Genomic DNA, 18,626 nt, shown 5'->3' with positions numbered 1-18,626 from the left:
CTTCATTCGAGAGTGAAAAACTGGATTAGAACACACGTAAGTGGCTCCAATGTTATCACAAAATAGATTAGGAGGAGGTGTTTTGACATGTAATTCACCGAGAAGATTTGCCAACCACATGACTTCTGCTGCGGCATTTGCTACGGAGCGATATTCAGCCTCTGTTGATGATCGCGCCACAGTTCTTTGCCTCTTTGATAACCAGGACACTGGATTACCTCCAAAATAAATTATGAACGCTGAGGTAGAAGTGCGATCATCTAGGTTGCCTCCCCAGTCTGCATCACTAAAGGCATGTAATTTTAAATGAGCTGGTTTCTTGAGTTTCAAGCCATAGTTAATGGTAAGTTTGAGATATCTCATGACGCGTTTGAGTTGTTGAAAATGGATCTGCGTGGGCTGGTGCATGAATTGTAATAACACATGAATGGATAAGCATCATTATGCTCATAAGTTGATAAGCACCTCTATGCTACAAAACATTTTGGAATCAGCCGGTGTGGATCCGTCCACTAGTTGAAGAGGAGTGGAAGTACAAAGAGGAGTATGAGTAGGTTTTGCTCTGATACCATAAAAGGATTCAATTGATTGTATTGATCTGAGTAATTGTACAATTGTTCTTTATATACATACAAGCAGACAATCATCATTTAGTGTGATTGGAAGAGAATAGTAAAAATATTCCTAATATGTTACAATTGTGATCAATCTGATGAATAGCAAATATTCTAATATAAATACAAATCCTTCTAATTAAGTAACAAGGTGTAATGAGTTGTTGTGCTGTTGCTGATATATAGTGATAAGAATGACAGTTGTAGCATAGAGGTGCTTATCAACTTATGAGCATAATGATGCTTATCCATTCATGTGTTATTACTTAGAAGGCAAACGAGATTGATATACTCTAGTTCAAATTATTTTACCTAAGTCATTTTAAGAGTATTCTTGAAGTTCCATTTAAAACACTTCAATTCACTGAGTAAATTTTGTCAAAAAAAAATCACTGAGTAAATCAACTTTTATATCTTGTGTTTACTAAATATAAATATTTGTTACACTGAAATTAAAGAAGATCACCTTCACTGAAATAGTAGTAAAAAGTAAAGAAACAGAGGAATTTTGAAACTTTGACAACTATATAGCAGCCAATCCATCCATTTTGATTTTTGAATTACCCGCTGATTTTGTTTGACACAGAGGCATCAATAGTATCCATCACTTTTGAATCAAGTGTGCATTGAAATTGATGGAGGATCGATCTAGTATAAGCTCTTCTTTTAATTATATTTACACTAACTACAATAACGATCGATCCATTCTTAACAAAAATAATTAATGATTACAAAATGTTAGTGGTGTTGGAATCTAATTCCCTGTTTTGACAGGTTATTGCTTTTTTATTTCTCACATTTTTATGTGAAAAGCTTACAACTACATTTTGCGAAATTTTAGTTGGAAAAAGACATTAAAATTTCAGCTTTAATGTCCCTACACTCACATTGTAGAGAGATAATGATAATAAATCACCAAAGGTAGCCATGCACGTGCATGAAAAAGAAATGCATCCCCACAAACACAAACAATGCAAATTAAAGAACGTACCAATTCCATGGATGTGTTTCAATTTGGGCCTAATGGGCCACAATCATTTTAATTGTGTGATGCAATGCAGTATAATTTCAATTTAATTGTATAAATATACGTTGAAAATTCATGTGAGTTTAGCTCAGTTGGTGGGATATCGCATTTTATATGCAGGGATTGAATTTCAAATTTCGGACACTTCAGTTATCCATCTTACAGATAAAATTTCCAGTCACTAGATTACCTGAAGAAAAAAAAACTATACTTGTATAAAATTACACCATCATGACATAGAAATCAAAATGGATAGTGATATTAAAGTGGTATTTGCTTATTGATTTGTTGAATTATAATTAACTTATAAGTGTTAAGAGTCTCACATTGGTTGTGAGATGGTCTGACTAAGTGTTTATAAACTAGAGGCAATCATTACCTTACAAGCCGGTTTTGTAAGGATGAGTTAGGCCCAATACCCAATCTAAGATGGTATCAGACCCCTTCCACGATCTGATGGGCCACCTGTTATCAGGCTTCCGCTATTGGACCACCCACCGTTTATATCCATGCACCAAGCCCAATAGTGTTGGGCGTGAGGGGGGTGTTAAGAGTCTCACATCGGTTGCGAGATGGTCTGACTAAGTGTTTATAAACTAGAGGAAATTCTCACCTTACAAGCCGGTTTTGTAAGAATAAGTTAGGCCCAATACCCAATCTAAGATGGTATCAAAGTCTCTCCACGATTTGCCGGGCCACTTGTTATCAGGTTTCCGCTATCGAGCCACCCACCGTTTATATCCACGCACCAAACCCAATAGTGTTGGACGTGAGGGGGTGTGTTAAGAGTCTCATATCGGTTGCGAGATGGTGACTAAGTGTTTATAAACTAGAGGCAATCTTTATCTTACAAGCCGGTTTTATAAGTCTCATACCCCTTAAATATTGTACATTTCAGATATATATATAATTGCACATGCAACCTATCACTAATTAGATTCCAAAACCAACCATCGCTTTCTTTCTAATAATTGTCGTCGTCATCATCACAATCCTAAAATAATATTCGTACCATCATCTCTTCTCTACATATATACATAGTTCCTTTTCATTGTAAAATTAGGACGAAACTAATTACTATTTAAATAATTCCTGGCTGCTGGTTCGTTCCAATAAATTAGTGAATGTATGTTTAAATGAATAATAATGGATTAATTCTGGATGGAAGGAAAGAAAACAATGTTTTTTAATTAATTAGAGAATAAAAATGGATATAGAGACTAAAAATAAAATTCAAGATATTTATAGATTTGTTTTTATGGAAAGATAATTGTCGATATTAAAAATCAACTTTTCTGGGACAGAAGAGCACTTGACTTTAATGAGATAGTACTAATTTAACATGAGGTTATGGACTCAAATTCAATCTAAAAAATACGGCAGTTAAATCTTATGTGGAAGAGTTTTTTTACCATTGTAATTTTATTTTATTCAATAAATTAGTCTTTGTAATTATATTTGGAGAATATCCATTAAAAATAAAACCAGTTGCTCCTTCGTAGGTATTCTTTTTTGAGTTTAATTGATATGCACTGACGATGTAAAATAGTTTTACACGATCGTCCAATAAATAACCATCATTTTGTCATATCATGTCAAGAAAGTGGGATCAAGTGGGATGATGTGGCGAAAAATATGGTTGGTATTGGTTGACAGTGTAAAATTATTTTACACCGTCGGTGCATATCAATTAAATCCTTCTTTTTTTATAGTAAAGTGTGGATAAATAGAAAATTCAAAATTCAAATTTTAAACGATTTAATAATGTCTTTAGTAGTTATACTGAGCTATCTTTACACATTATTCTAAATTAACTGATCTAACCATGAGTAAAATGTTATGACTTGCTAGTATTACTTCTTTTTTTTTTTTTACAAAATGCTAGTATTACTTTTGAGGTTTATGTTTTGGTCGAAAGTTCTAAATATGGAAAGTGTTGAAAACATATATTAAACTAATCAAGAATGTAGTGTTGATAGTACTGCATTATGGAGGCTCAAGTCAAATTTTAAAATATCTCTACAAATGTCTACTTCGTACAAATGTTTAAAAAAAGTACTTGTACGGCCTCAATACATGAAAACTAATTTCTTTTATAGTACAAAATTATTTATTAAAATTTATGCATTTATTAACAAACATTCCCTTCAGTTTTGAATATAAACAAACAAAAAAAAAATGAATAAATCATATATCTAGACCATGATCTTCAAAATCAGGGGAGTACGATTTATATTATTCAAAAAAGTACATCCATCAATGATTTAAGAGCGTTCATAAGAAAAAAGATATAATAAAATAGTATATTATGCAGAAAAATTGATTATGTTGGAATTGAAACCAAAGAACTCAAATAAATTAACATTATATTACTAAACCATTGATACATGTCTAGTATTTTATGAACATTGAGAATATAGATCCTCAAATATTTTCGGCCTTCAAAATCTTAAGGCCCCATAATTTTGAGACCTAGTGTCGTAGATCATGTGCTTTGGGTCAGACCTGCATATTAGTGTCAACAATGTAAAGGTCTGGCTCATTCTTACAACATATGCGGGAATATCTTTTAAAAATTTCTCATTCTTATAACATCCGTTACTTAAGAATCGAAAAGATAAAATGGAAAACGCGTAAGATGCGCAAGTAACTGATAGGGTGACAAAATTAAATCTCTAGAAACCATGGTTCATTTGTGTCCAATTTGCAGCAGAATTGCTTGGAATGGCTCTGAACATTAGCAAGCCCGTTATTGGAGTTCTTAACATAGGCCCAATTGATAGAGTATCAATGAAGTGGGCTTTAGTAGATAAGGGATCCATGACCCAAAAGATCATAAATTGGACTTATTCTCACCGAAAAATTCTCCCCCCTTACATATTTTTTCTCCCTACTGAAATTTCAATTTTTTCCTTGAATAAAAATTTCAGAACGTATTTTCCGAGTTTAAATTTGGAAAAATTTCGGAAAACACGTTCCGAAGTTTTTATTCAAGGCAAAAAAATTCGGAAAACGCGTTCTGAAGTTTTTATTTATGGGTAAAAACGAAAATTCAGGGAAGAGGAAAAGATATGTGGGGGATGAGATTTTTTCCTGCTCGCCTTACTCATAATTTATAAGATGATTGTTCGATCTGCCTTTCAAAACGTGGCATCTTACATTCTTACCGAAAAATATGTTTCTAGTAGTAAATTTTGACATATTTAAACATATAAAGGGTCGATCAGTTAGAAATCTTTAATTTATAAACACCTTAATATTGGTTGTTGAAGTAAGCCCAATTAGATTCGTCTCTTTAGTGGATTGATTGGTATTCATTGACATGGTAACATTTTATTTTTATAAACAAAAATATAGATTAGAGAAGCAATGGCTATGACTTTCTTTATAAAAAATTTCACACACACTTATAAAAATAAGTTTCTTGACTAGATGCATTAGCATAAGCACATTTTGTCCTACCATTAATATATATGGTTTCTTGTAGACCACGGCCTCTTGTAGTAGTGATTTCATATAGTTTCATACTGTATTTGATTTTGGTCGATAATTTTAAATCGGATAATTTATATTATCAAATAACAAAAAATGACTTAAACGATAAAAAACGATGATTTAATATCACATAATTGCAAATTGAGATATAAATTTGTGTGATGCAATAGATGCACCAAATCCAATTTTGTTTCTTGTACTGTATAAATGTACATCAGATCATGTTGAATTTATAGTGACCATTTCTAAAAGCAAACTTACTTAAAAGACCTATTTAATTAGCTAAGCAAGCTGGATTGATTATTTTTTAAGATAAAGTTTTTATTGGATAAATAGTTCATTAATCTATTTACCTAAATGCTCCTAAATATCTTTTTCATATCTGCCAAAGACATTGAATTTTAGTTTTGGACCCTATGAGTATGAACCAAAACCTTACGCCTGAGCAGGTACATTTTGATTGGTGAGATTACCCACTTACACAATCGATCGGGTGTATCATGCACCTATTTTTTTTATTAATATTTAATTTTTGTGTTACAATAATTATTTTTTATTTACATTTTTATTCCATTTTTACCCGTTTTTTTATTTTCATTTATTATTTATTATTTTTTAAAATATAATAACTGCCCACTAATCATGTACTTGTACGTTATTTTGTATTTACAACTGTTAAATTTGTCAAACACTTTAATTTCATTATACTAACTTTTCAACTATATATAAGTTGTCAACCATCAGCTATAAGTTAGCTTTTCAGCTATAAGATAGTTTTTCAGCTATCAACTAACTTATAACTTATTTTTACCGAAGAGACTGGCAACTTGTGTGTTGTAATTTCCACATCTCCTATCTTTTGGGTTGCAAATTAAGAAACTATTTACCAAACTCGACATAAATTAAAAAGAAAAAGATAAATAACAAAAAAAAAAGGTCTAATAGCTTAATAACTAAAAATTTCACCTTAAAGGTGACGTATTTAAAGAAGAAACTAAATTAAGACATGACAAGTGCTTACACTAACTCAAAATAATTGCAACTTGTTTTTGTTTTTCGACAAAGTAATTGCAACTTGTCTGTACCAAAATAAGTGTTGCAATTGTAACTTTTTTATAATAAAAATGTTGCAACTTGAGAAGGAGGAAATAATATATGGAAAATTACAATAAAAAAATAACTAATCACAATATTTCAAAAACAAAACCATGTTATTTTGGTCGGTTGTTTTAATATATACCTATTTTTTATTTTTATTTTTTTTAGTGAATCCAAATTTTATATGTCAATTCTAGAGAATTAATATTAGTGGACCCAAACAATTGAACCCAAATTTAAAAACAGGACCACGATACTATTTGAACCTTATTTCACATGTTACCAAGCTGAATATCAAATTTTCCAGCTATTATAGAATGAAATGAAACATTGTTTTATATTTTTTGACTAAGACTTATAAATAAAATAAATTATTCAAATTCTTAACGTTAGGTTAGCACTGACAGAAGAACAACTTATACTTTTCTACTACTAGTTTGGGAAATTTACATTTTTGAATTTGAAAAAAAGCAGGCTCTACTACTACTTTGTAAGTCGTGTTTGGTTGGAGAAAGATCGTAACGTGATAACAACGACATAAGTTGTTTTTTAGGTAAAAGTTCAAAGACAAAATAACCAACCTATTCATGACACGCACCGTTTTCCACTTTGTCACTTCATGGTTTGATTAAGACACTCTCCCTTATGGGACCATGCCCAATAGCCAATTAATTAAATTCATTCATCTACAAATTACCCTCCAACAACATTAGTCTAATGTTAATTTCATTACTTCTATTCTAAGTTGTGGTGGTTAAGAAAAACCTAATAACATTTTTTGAATTTTTTACTACTTAAGTATAAAGCATTCCTTCAATTGGGGTAGAAAAGTGTGAAATTCTTAAGCATAAAACATTTCTACAATTGGGCTCCTCAGGATGAATCGTTCAAGAGAATTCGAATTCGATTCTTGGTAGAAATAAATTTTGGTCAGATTTTACTTAACTCGCGACCGAACTCTAGATTACTAGGACTCCCTTCCTTCCTTGAAAACCAAAGAGTTTATACTGGAAAAAAAATCCTACAATTTGAGAGAATTCGAGTTTGAATATTTACTGAAATAATAATTGATTATATTCTTAAAAAAATGGGAAAGAATTATGCTTAACCATATTTGTGATAGTAATAAAAAATTTACAACTGATTCAAGTAGAATTTGAGCTTAATGTCTTATAATTATATTGTCAAATTTTTACTACTAAATTAATACCTCATGAATATTTGTCAGATTCTACTTATTTTTTAGCTTATCTCTAATCTCTAACAACCTTAACCTTTTCAATCTAATTCTAAACTTGTTTATTTTAATTTATAATTAAATTCCAAACAAAGTTTTAGTATTAAATTCCAAACTTATTATCTGTACAGCACTATGCTAATTGCATTAAGATGAAGCATTGACTTTCCATTATTCTAGAGATATAGACAAATTCAATCAATAACATTATTACTAGAATAAAACTTTATGTGTGAAATCTACCTTGGAACATGTTTACGCGTTAACCTTTTGATTTAGGATATGCTAAAGTTCCAATTTGCTAACTAATTGTGATTGTGATAATAATGTGATGTCAATTAAGCATCTAGGAAAGAAAACAAAAGACACAGCTAATAAGCAAATAAGAAAAGATACAAAAGTTTGGTACTTGTTTCAAACATGCATCATCAATCATCATTCACATGAATGATTACTGGTTAAGGCCATAGCAAACAAAAGAATAGACAAAAACACATTGCCCCATGAAGTCTTCAATTCGTTTACTCGATAACAATCATCGTGTTTCAAATTGTGGTTTGCAGCCGAAATTTTGTGCAATAGCGTCAAAATTAAAATTTTTATATGATGAACTACATTTTTCTCATTTTGACGCAATACAAATGTTTGCGATATATAATCACAAATGCCATTGTAATTTAAAAAATATGATTAACGTCTAAGTCTTAACACAACACAACGCTGCGCTCCCTGGAACGCATGACCCATGTGGACGCACAAGTATATCACTGGTTGTGTAAAAAAAAAACATGTTAACAACCATTTAGAAGACAATGTCAGTTTGCATTCAATTTGCTGGCAAACCATGTATGAATTTGCAGAATATTAACCATAGCAATCATTTAAGAACACATATAATAGAGGTCCATAAAGTAATTAAAGAAACTAACTAATTTATACTAAAACATAAAAAATTTAACTGATGAGTCATCTAGAAAAACTAATTTAACATAATGTAAAAAAAAAAAAATATTAAAGAGATGAATTTTCAAATGGTTTGAATGTTGTAGGAGAAGATGTCAAAGGTAGAACCTGAGAAGTACTTGAAGGAACTTTTTTGCTTTCTGCAGTAACTTTTGTTACATTAGTGGAACTTTTAACCTCAGATTCTGGAACAACAGAACCATGATTCTCTTCTAATGTTTTTCTTCTAGATTCTTCCATCAATCTTCTATACAATTTCTCTTCAGCATCTCTTAAAAACTTGAACTTTGGTGGTGGTGAAGATCTAAACCTGTTGAATTCAGATTCTACTGTGGATTCAAACAAAGGATTATTAAACCCTTGATGATGCTTATAAGATTCAAGAGGGTCTAAAGAACACTTCATAGGAGAATCGATAAAATCACTTAAACTCTTCGTTCTCGACCCTTTTCGACTTCTACCACACTTAGATTTACCATCTTCAGATTCCAAATCTTCTTTAGTTTCTTCAGTGATTGTAAACAAAAATCTTGGTGGACCAGGAAGATTATGCAACCTCATCAATTCCAATTCCAAACTTTCTTCACCATTGGATTTCAAAAGGATATCTTTTCCATCAACACCTAATTCCAAATCTTGTTCATGATTAGTACTTTCTATGTCTCTAATCACACTATTAGTAGTGTCATTAGCATGCAAAGAACATGATGATTTCTTCCAACAAGACCAATAAGACACCCCTTTTGAATAATTTCTTTGTTCCATTTCAATATCTAAATTTGTTCTTCTCTTCTTCCACCACAAGAAATAGAAAATTTGTACAATCAAACAAAGTATGAAGAACCCAAAAACAAGGCTTAAGGTAAGACACAAACCACCAAAAGCCATGACCTATTTTTATGTTGTTGGAAATTTCACATCTTCATATATATATATAGTCTAAGATATAGAAGGAAAAAAAATCAAATATGAAGCAAAATTAAAGGCCCAAAATTTACGGTGATATTAAGGAAGTAAATAAAAATAATATCCGACAACAAAATCTAATTACCTAGGAGTTGGCTAAAATTTAAAACACTAGAGGATGGACCATGCAGCTTCTTGAAGTGAAGGACTAATGTTTGAAAGACATTGGTACTTTATTTTTGTAGACTCCCCAAACACACCCTAGCTTAATGGGAAAGTCTTACCCTACAATTTTGTGACTTATGAGTTGTGTCAATTGACAATTTATCATCAAAACGCGGAAATCCAGAAGCAAGAGCCACAAAACTTATAAGCATAAATAACAAAATAAGTGTCACTATCTAAGGAAAGGAAAATAAATATATTTTGATGAAAAGTATATGTTATAAAGAGAGAGCTTTTTGTGGTGGTGTACTGGTGTGTGATAAGGGTGGGGGGTGTGGTAGTATTTTTTGCAAAATTTGGATGAAATTGGAGAGCACGTCACATGTGTTGGTAAAGGCGTGTGTGCATTGTCAACTAAGAGCCAAGATGTATGTACTGAGAAAAAAAAATCACTTATTTATGATTTTATTTTTAAGGAGAAAAAAAAAGATTGATTTGATTTTGGTATGTTTTCATTCTTTCAATCAATGTTCTCACTAATACTATGCTCTTACATAAGGAAATAAATATAAACGTCTTGATTGGTTGGCTAAATATGGTGTTCGGTGATATGTTAATCTTAAGTTGTGAGTTTCTTCCCTTTCACAAATAGTGTGTGCTTCGTACGAATGCAACAAGTGATTTGAGGTAGTGTTCTCGTTAATTTGTTTTGTTGTTTTTTTCTCCCTTAATAAAAAAAAAAATTCAATGTCCTCACAAGAAAGATATCTCTCAAGTTTTTTTAAAAAATAGTTTCTATTTTAGAAATTTTTATATTATTATTGTTAAAAAAATTGTAACCAAATTATGAAATAATTAAAATGACGTTTGATGAAAAAATAATTAAACCAATTTGAAGGGTTTTCTTTTTAAAGCATTTTCTTTAAGAAAAATATAACAAAAAGATTAAACACTATAAAAATCATTTGAAAAATAAAAAAATATAACAAATGGACAATTTGGTGGAGACGCAATCAAAAATGTTGGGACAAACTGATGTCGACAATGTTCAATGTCATTAGACGCGCACGGGACCCACTGCAAGATTGGCTACAGGCGCGGATTCAGCACAATCGGTATATATCGATCAACTCCAATAGTCATTGAAATGGAATATTGTCTACAGGTTGTGCAAGCAATCAGATCAAGACAAAAGAACAACACTTAATTTGGAGCTATCATTGATATGTGTCGTAACTTACTAGTCTTGAATAGACACAGTATCAGTTATGTTAGGCAACAAGCTAACCGAGTTGTTCATGATTTGGCTCAAGCATCTCGTTTTTATGTCGGTCCCTAAATTTTTAATCATTGCTCATCTTGTATCGAACCTACTAAATTGAAATTCACTAAGTTGGTTTTTGTAAAAAAAAATAAAAAATGGCAAGGGTGGAACTGTGTAATGGTCCAATTGACTAACATTTTCTTCCTTTGAGTAACATTTTCAACTATAGTGTGCAATTAGGTTGTTGATCAAATTGGGATAGACACCCCAACTTTGTAGGCACCTCTATCCTTCCTTATCCTCCGTTTATAACTCATATTATTATTAAAAAAAGAAAAATAAAGAGATATATACAAAAATTGGGGGACATAGACCTAACTCAGTGCGTCCACACAAAAGTGTGCAGGACAAGAAATTATACCAATTTCTAGTTAATCTTAAAAGACTAAACAGAAGACCTAGAAAGTTAAGTCGAATAAACAGGACTTCTAGTTGAGATTGTGTATTTGTTAGGAGATTGATGAGATTATAACTAGTAAACATGTAAATCAATTTGGTATTTTAAATTGAGTGGAAATTACATTTCAAGTTTATTTGTAGTTTGATAAAAATGTATGAATCAATTTGTCATGTCTTAAAAAAACTTGCAAAAGAAAAAAAAAAACTTGTCGAAGGATAAGTTATGTTATATGTGGGGATGTCAATAGTGCTTACAATTATTTGAAGAAATTTGATTTATATTGATCTTATTCTTGAAGAAAGCAATTACGAAGATAACAAATGTTATTTGACAGCCTTACAATAACAAAATTAGAATGTAGTTAATTATATGTATTTGGTTCATTCAACAAAGTGTCTTGTTGAAGACTTGGGAGAAAATGGTTATGATGATTTACTAATGTTGATTTTTTTTTAGGCATGTTTATAACACAGCTTCAATTTAAGGCATGTTTATAACACAATTTCATGTTTATAACACAGAAATGGCAGAACTAACATATTCTTCAAATTCAACAAATAAAGCTAAATTCAAAACAATGAAAATCTAGTTAAATAATAACCGCGTGTCGTGATAATTCCCTCTATGCCTAATGTAAAACTTGTTCTTCCTAGACCTCCATCCTCAAGAGGTACCATACTCATGCCTTTCAGATTAGGGTGTTTGTTGCATGTCCAAGAGTCCACTTTCGTGAACATGCAACAACGTAAAAAATAGGTTTTGATTTGAACATTGCAATAATTTTTTCAAACCTATGTCTGGCCTACGGCATATCAAATGTTATTTTTTTTGCCTCATTTGAGTCTTTTTAAAGTCTGACCTTGTAGTATGTTTAAAAATCTGTGTTACATAAATGTCTCTATATAGTCTTTTTAAATAAGCTAAACAGACCTTAAAGCCTATTTCACATTTAAGATTTTATAATTTCTACAACATTAAGAAAAAATCAATAAAATGATTAGCACAAGAATTAAAAGCTAATAAAATAACAAATACGATTACGACAAAGTCTATTAAATATGTCATAATACAATTATTATATAAATAATAATATTATATAAATAATAATTATTAAATATATAAACAAGTCCGCAGATCAGACTTTGTAGGTTTTTTTAAAAGTCTGAGTCTGACCTATTTATGTAAATAGGCTCTTTTCAAAGCCTGAGCCTAACATTTTTAATAAACAGGTCAGGCCAGACTTAAACAGGTCAGGCCGAAGGCGCCTGTAAGCCGTCTGGCCTATTCCCAACCCTAATCACCATTAAACAAGAACTTCGTAAATATAACACGATAGCATTAAAAAAAATTACATGGACACGTGTAATAGAAAAATTTACATTCATTTTTATTATTATTTTACTATTTTTAGGGGGGTTGGGCAAACCCGGTCGGCCCCGTCAAATCCACCCAATCCAACCCAAAAAAGTGGGTTTGGTCGGGCAAGTGGGTGAATATGGATTTCAAAAATGAAAAACCCATTAAAAAATCGGGTTTCGGGTAAAACCGGACCCAACCCAAAAAACCCACTAACCCACTAGTGCTATGTTTTTTGAATTTTTTTTATGAAAATACTAAAGATTTTTTCATTTGATTATTAAATATTTTTATATTGAAAATAAGTTATACTATTTTTTACGAAAATATAAAAAGATTGAATAATTTTTATGAACAAATATAATAATTTTTCGCATTATTTTTTTAAAATTTTAAAAAATTGAATAATTTTCATAAACAAATATAGTGATTCATGGTTTAGTCATTTGATATTAAAAAAAACAAAAAAATCATTTGGATAACATGCTATCCAACCCGTAAATTAGTAGATTTACACAAAAAAATGGATGATTATTTTTTATAGTGAAAAAAAGTTACCCTATTTTTCAAGAAAATATATTGATTGAGTTATTTTTTATGAAAAAATATTATGATTCAACATTTAGATATTTAATATAAAAAAATAGAAAAATAATTTGGGTAACCCACACCCCAACCCAATTCAACCTGGAAATTAGTAGATTTACCCAACCCGACCCAATGTTATAACAGGTGGTTATTTTACAAAATTCAACCCGGAGTACTAAGGTTTGAGTTTTCGTTTTGGCCAAACCTAACCCAATCCGGCCCACGTATACCCCTAATACAAATAATCAAAGTGTGAGCTTTAAGGGGGTGTATTGGATTAAGATTTTGACGGACAATTTTAACAAAAAAAATCTTGAAGATTTTAAAAGATTTTATAGGATTGTATAGATTTTTAAGACTTTTTAAAAGACTTTTTTACAATCAGAATTTTCCAATTTGGATTTTAAAAGACTTTAATGGATTTTATAATACAGATTTTTAAGATTTCAATTGACTTTATAAATTTTTAATATTGAAAAAAACTTTCCATTCTTGGTGAAAAAGAAAAAGAAATGAATGAAAAAAAAAATTAACGTGAAAAAAACCAGTTCAATGATAATTAACGTGAAAAAAACAAGTACATCCCTTTCTTTGATTTGGAGATACAGGGAAAAAAAAATTTGAATGGATCATAGATTCATAATATATAAGAAAGAAAGAAAGAAAGAAAAAAAACAACAATAAATTGAAAAAATTAAAATCGATCATAGATTCATAATGTATAAGAAAGAAAACAACAATGAATTGAAAAAATTAAAATCGATGGGCAATAATATATATAAACAATATTGAGTACACTTGTATGCATGTCCATTGTCATTCAAAAGAAATCACCATGAAGAAATTTGAAAGAGATTGAACGGAAGTTGATGGTGAAAAGAAAATCAGAATATTGATAATGTTCTATTCTGTAGATAGGAAAAAAAAAAAGTCTTGAAATATTATAAAAAGTCTCATGGGTTTGGGTGAGATTGTTGGAGGAGTGTTTTGTGTGTATTTTCAACTAAAAAGTCCATCAAAATCCATTGCAAAGAAGAATCCATCAAAATCCATAGACTTTTGAATACCAATAGACATTTTAAAAGTGGTAAGAAATCTCAATTGAATACCAACAGATTTTGTTGCCCTGAAAAAAAAATCTTAATTGTCTTAATTGAATACCACAAGATTTATTTAACTTTTCTAAAAGTCTTGATTGAATATCACAAAATTTTTTTATCATAAAAAAATCTTTTAAAAAATCTTTTAAAATCCTATGAAATCCTAATCCAATACACCCCCTTAGAACTTCTCTTTTGATTTTGTATCTTCACAATCTCACAAGCAAGCAAACCCTCCTTCTTCAGCTCTTCAACCTCTCTCTCTCTTTCCATGGCAGCCTCTCAAGCAAGCCTTCTCCTTCAAAAACAGCTCAAAGGTATTCAACAAATTTCTTTGAATTTCTTCAAACTTTTCATTCGCGTCAATTTTCCGCTATGTTCTAATTAACCTCACTTTTCTTACAGATCTTTGTAAACATCCTGTTGATGGCTTTTCCGCTGGTTTGGTTGATGAAACCAATATTTTTGAATGGAGTGTAACCATAATTGGACCACCAGATACTCTTTAGTAAGCTTTTTCTATCAATCAAGAAATTAAATTTAATACCCTTTCTTTTAATTTGCATAAATTTATATGATTCTAATTGTTACTTAGGTTTTTAGTGTTAATTAATTGATTTTCTTTGATGGGGTTTTTGTTTTTCCTCTAAAGATTGTTTTTTTAATTATAGTTATTGGGGGGTTACTCAAAGTTTTCTTGTATTGCTTGGTTTTGGTGTTTCTTGTATTAAGAAGTAAATGAACTGGTAGTAATGGATGTTACTCTATCTGAAGGCTTGATAAAAAGAATACAGATTGATTATGCTGATCATTAATTGAATTGGTTTTGGAGTTTAGTGCTTTAATAGTTTTTGTTTTGTTTACTTTCTGTTATCATTCAGCTTATTTGTTTGTCAATTCTTTAAATTTCTTGTAGCGAGGGAGGATTTTTCAATGCCATTATGAGCTTTCCGCCCAACTACCCAAACAGTCCACCATCAGTGAAATTCACCTCAGATATATGGCATCCCAATGGTTGGTTTTTCTCTCTGATGCACGGATACGTCAAATGTTGAGTGTATCATACTTGATGCATATTACAGTAACAACATCTGATACGTATTGTATCGGATATACTCGTATCTTGTCTGTGCATCATAGGTTTTTCTCATTTGTGATATTGCTTTGGTTAAAAGATGAAGTTGAATGATGTTGTTCCGTTTTGCAGTATATCCTGATGGTCGGGTTTGTATATCTATTCTTCATCCTCCTGGGGATGACCCAAATGGTTACGAGCTTGCAAGTGAGCGCTGGACACCTGTTCATACAGTATGTGAAAATATAAAACTATAATAAATTCAGTTCCTTTATGCGAATGATGAGAATTATGCCCTTCATTATTCTGTTGGTGATTCTGCATTGATATTGCTGACTAAATCAGCTTAGTAATAGAATTGCCGTTGCCAATTAGCAGTGTCTAGTATTCCTTTAGCATGCTTTTGTTTAATAAGGGTGGAAATGTTCTAGAGTGGGTCAAGCTTTCTAAGGCACGAGCCTGATATGTTTACTTGCTATAGAGTTGCTGTTTTAGACCTGGCTTGCCTTTTTAAAATTTCGTCTCGACTTGAAACCCTCTTTGAAAATAAGTCATAAAGTTACCACTAAGTAAACTTAAAGGCTCAACTTTTTATGTGTAGGCTTAAATTTTTTAAGTAGGCTGTCTGATTTGTTAGGCCTTAAAGGCCATTTGATTGATCATTGTCTGGCTTTTTTGTTAAATACTACAACACGCCCTGGCTTAAGTTATTTAGTATGACCTAGCTTTGATATGAGTTGAAGGAGAGCCATCATTGATATTTGCTCGAAAGACAGCATATATTTAATGCCTTAAAGCTAATTTAATCGTTAATAATTTCAAAGTTAGTTTGATATGAGTCATAATTTGCCGTATGTCACTGGGAAATTCTATGCCACTTCTTGTCCACCATGAGGGATTTGACATACTTGCTATTTGTAAATCTTTTAAAACCTTCTTAATTGCTTTTGAATAAGTGTTGTGTATGGTGTCTTGCAGGTAGAGAGTATAGTGTTGAGTATCATTTCAATGCTTTCTGGGCCTAATGATGAATCTCCTGCAAATGTTGAAGCTGCGGTAAGTTTGGCCATTTTCCTTATTTACGCAACTGTATATTGCAATCTGCACCACACTTTTCTCTTTCTACTCCACTTATTTGTAGCCTAGAGAAGGAAAGATAACCCGATATTGATCTCGAGTCCGAGAATCACGCAAAGTCTTAATTTTACCAATGTTGTAATGTTATAGACTTTTTTATATAAAGGCCAAAAGGATACAAAAAAAAAAAATTTATTATCAGAGCCTGGTTTCGATCCAGGGACCTGTGGGTTATGGGCCCACCACGCTTCCGCTGCGCCACTCTGATTTCTTTATGTTATAGACTTGGTTATTTTATATAGTAGTAAAGTAATCTCGTGTCCTTGGATAGTTTTAATAATACATATTCTCCAATTATTTATGTAGATAATTCCTTAAGATTGAGTATTTAATAAAGTTAAGTTCTAATGTACATTGATAATAGCTACAGCGTGTAAAGAGTGGGATGTGAAATTGCATATTATACAAGCATGTACTGTATAGTATAGTACTTCTCTAATAGTAATTGAGTGATTACATACAACTGAAAAACTAATATCAATATCATAGTTATGGGAAACCCTCATATAAACTGTCTTCGTAATATCTATCATTTCTGAATAAAATATAGGTGTCGTCCGACAAAAAAAGAAAGTTAGGATATATTGTATGAGTCTTTTATTTGAGTAGTGGAGAATTTAACATATTATCCTGTAATATTTTGTCATGGGAAACCCTCTACAACTCTATCCTAGAAATACAAATTGTTGTTGCCAATATCTTTGATTGACGCGTTATAAAACCTTGACAGTTTGAAATATTCTTTTGAAGTTTATCTTAGACCTGTGTGATGTTAATATTGCAGAAGGAGTGGAGGGACAGGAGAGATGATTTCAAGAAAAAGGTTAGCCGTTGTGTGCGGAAGTCACAGGAAATGTTGTGATTCACAGCCGGTGGCTCATCATATGTTGCCTTTGTGAGTGAAGAACATACACTTAATGTAAGGATTGCTTCGCCTGTTACTGTTGGTTGAACTGTCAAGACTTGCTATCTGAAGTTGGCATCATGCTTCTTTCATCAGTTGCGCGTTGTTGTTGGCTAGTGTTTTCGGGACTAGTAGTTTATTGGAAATTTAGTTTGTTCATTTGCATAACCTTTGCTAAAAAAATGATATTAGGCGCCAAGTTTTGCCTTTTGCTTATATAATATATTGTGATATCATATGGGTGTTGCATCTGATTTTACCATTTTACCTTCTTTACATGTATAATAACTAGTCTTTAAACCCGTGCTGTCGCACGGATGTATTTTATATTTTTTTTTAAACCATTTTGTTTTTTTTACTAACATTGTCTTTAAATGCTAACTATTCATGTGACCCAATAAATAAACTCAACTCACCAATCGTTAGTTGGTTCAGTGATGATTGACGCTGAACTTGATAGGGAGAACCACGGTTCGATCCCCCGCAATTGCGATCGGAAAAGGGCTGGAACCACTTAATGTCAGAACTGACCACCGAACCAGATTAAACTGGTGGTGAAAGGAAAAAAAAACCCAACCCCATCATACATGATAATTCAGCAACAATACATAGAAATGATTACTCTTGCTTAGCATGCCAATACATTATAAATACAACCATGAGAAACTGAATATTTTATTCAAATTTTCTGAAAAACTTCATGTTACACAACATCTACGGTCGACGTCTTTGTTTTCTCACTGGTTTTTTTACCCGTGCTTTCGCACGGCCCATTAGGTCTTTTATTTGAATCATGACCTATTATAAATTTAAAAAATAGAACTTTTTTTGTCACTCTACTAATTTTGGGGCGCACCCTAAAAAATTACCAAAATATCTTTGTCCTCTATTTAGGTAGTAGACACCCCTCAAAACACACTACCTATATAACGTCCGCTACTTACGTTATTTTTCAAAATTTCTGATTTTTATAACATACGCTACTTAAATAGTGGAAGGATAAAATTGAAAAGTTATAAGACGCTCGAGTAATCAGTAGGATGGCAAAAAAAATTCTCTTTAAAAAAATAATTGATAATTTTTATAAGTGGTAATAGCCCGCTAGCAATACCAGTAAAATAAAAGTTTCTCATGTTAACAACCGCCGTTTCTAAACGAAATGCCAACTAATATTATATGCAGAAAAACTAACTAAGTGACATTTAGTGAAAAATTAGTGACATACGAAAATAACTTA

General features: G+C 31.2%; 2 protein-coding genes across 2 annotated transcripts; one reads left to right on the top strand and one right to left on the bottom strand.

The window, feature by feature from the left end:
* Window positions 1–8,386: 8,386 nt before the first annotated feature.
* LOC123895422 lies at window positions 8,387–9,933 on the bottom strand. The gene has a single exon (XM_045945776.1). It carries the CDS (start codon window positions 9,320–9,322, stop codon window positions 8,483–8,485), a length of 840 nt encoding a protein of 279 aa, XP_045801732.1. The 5' UTR covers window positions 9,323–9,933; the 3' UTR covers window positions 8,387–8,482.
* A 4,457-nt stretch (window positions 9,934–14,390) lies between these two features.
* LOC123895424 (ubiquitin-conjugating enzyme E2 7-like) lies at window positions 14,391–17,625 on the top strand. Its single transcript, XM_045945778.1, has 6 exons — window positions 14,391–14,590; window positions 14,679–14,781; window positions 15,190–15,287; window positions 15,481–15,581; window positions 16,327–16,404; window positions 17,270–17,625. The coding sequence occupies exons 1-6, from the start codon at window positions 14,545–14,547 to the stop codon at window positions 17,345–17,347; spliced, it is 504 nt and encodes a 167-aa protein (XP_045801734.1). The 5' UTR covers window positions 14,391–14,544; the 3' UTR covers window positions 17,348–17,625.
* The last annotated feature ends 1,001 nt before the right edge of the window (window positions 17,626–18,626 follow it).

Source organism: Trifolium pratense, linkage group LG7 (assembly GCF_020283565.1).
Source record: "Trifolium pratense cultivar HEN17-A07 linkage group LG7, ARS_RC_1.1, whole genome shotgun sequence".
NCBI lineage: Eukaryota > Viridiplantae > Streptophyta > Magnoliopsida > Fabales > Fabaceae > Trifolium > Trifolium pratense.
Note: the sequence above shows the minus strand (reverse complement) of the source record. Positions and strands in the feature narration are given on the sequence as shown.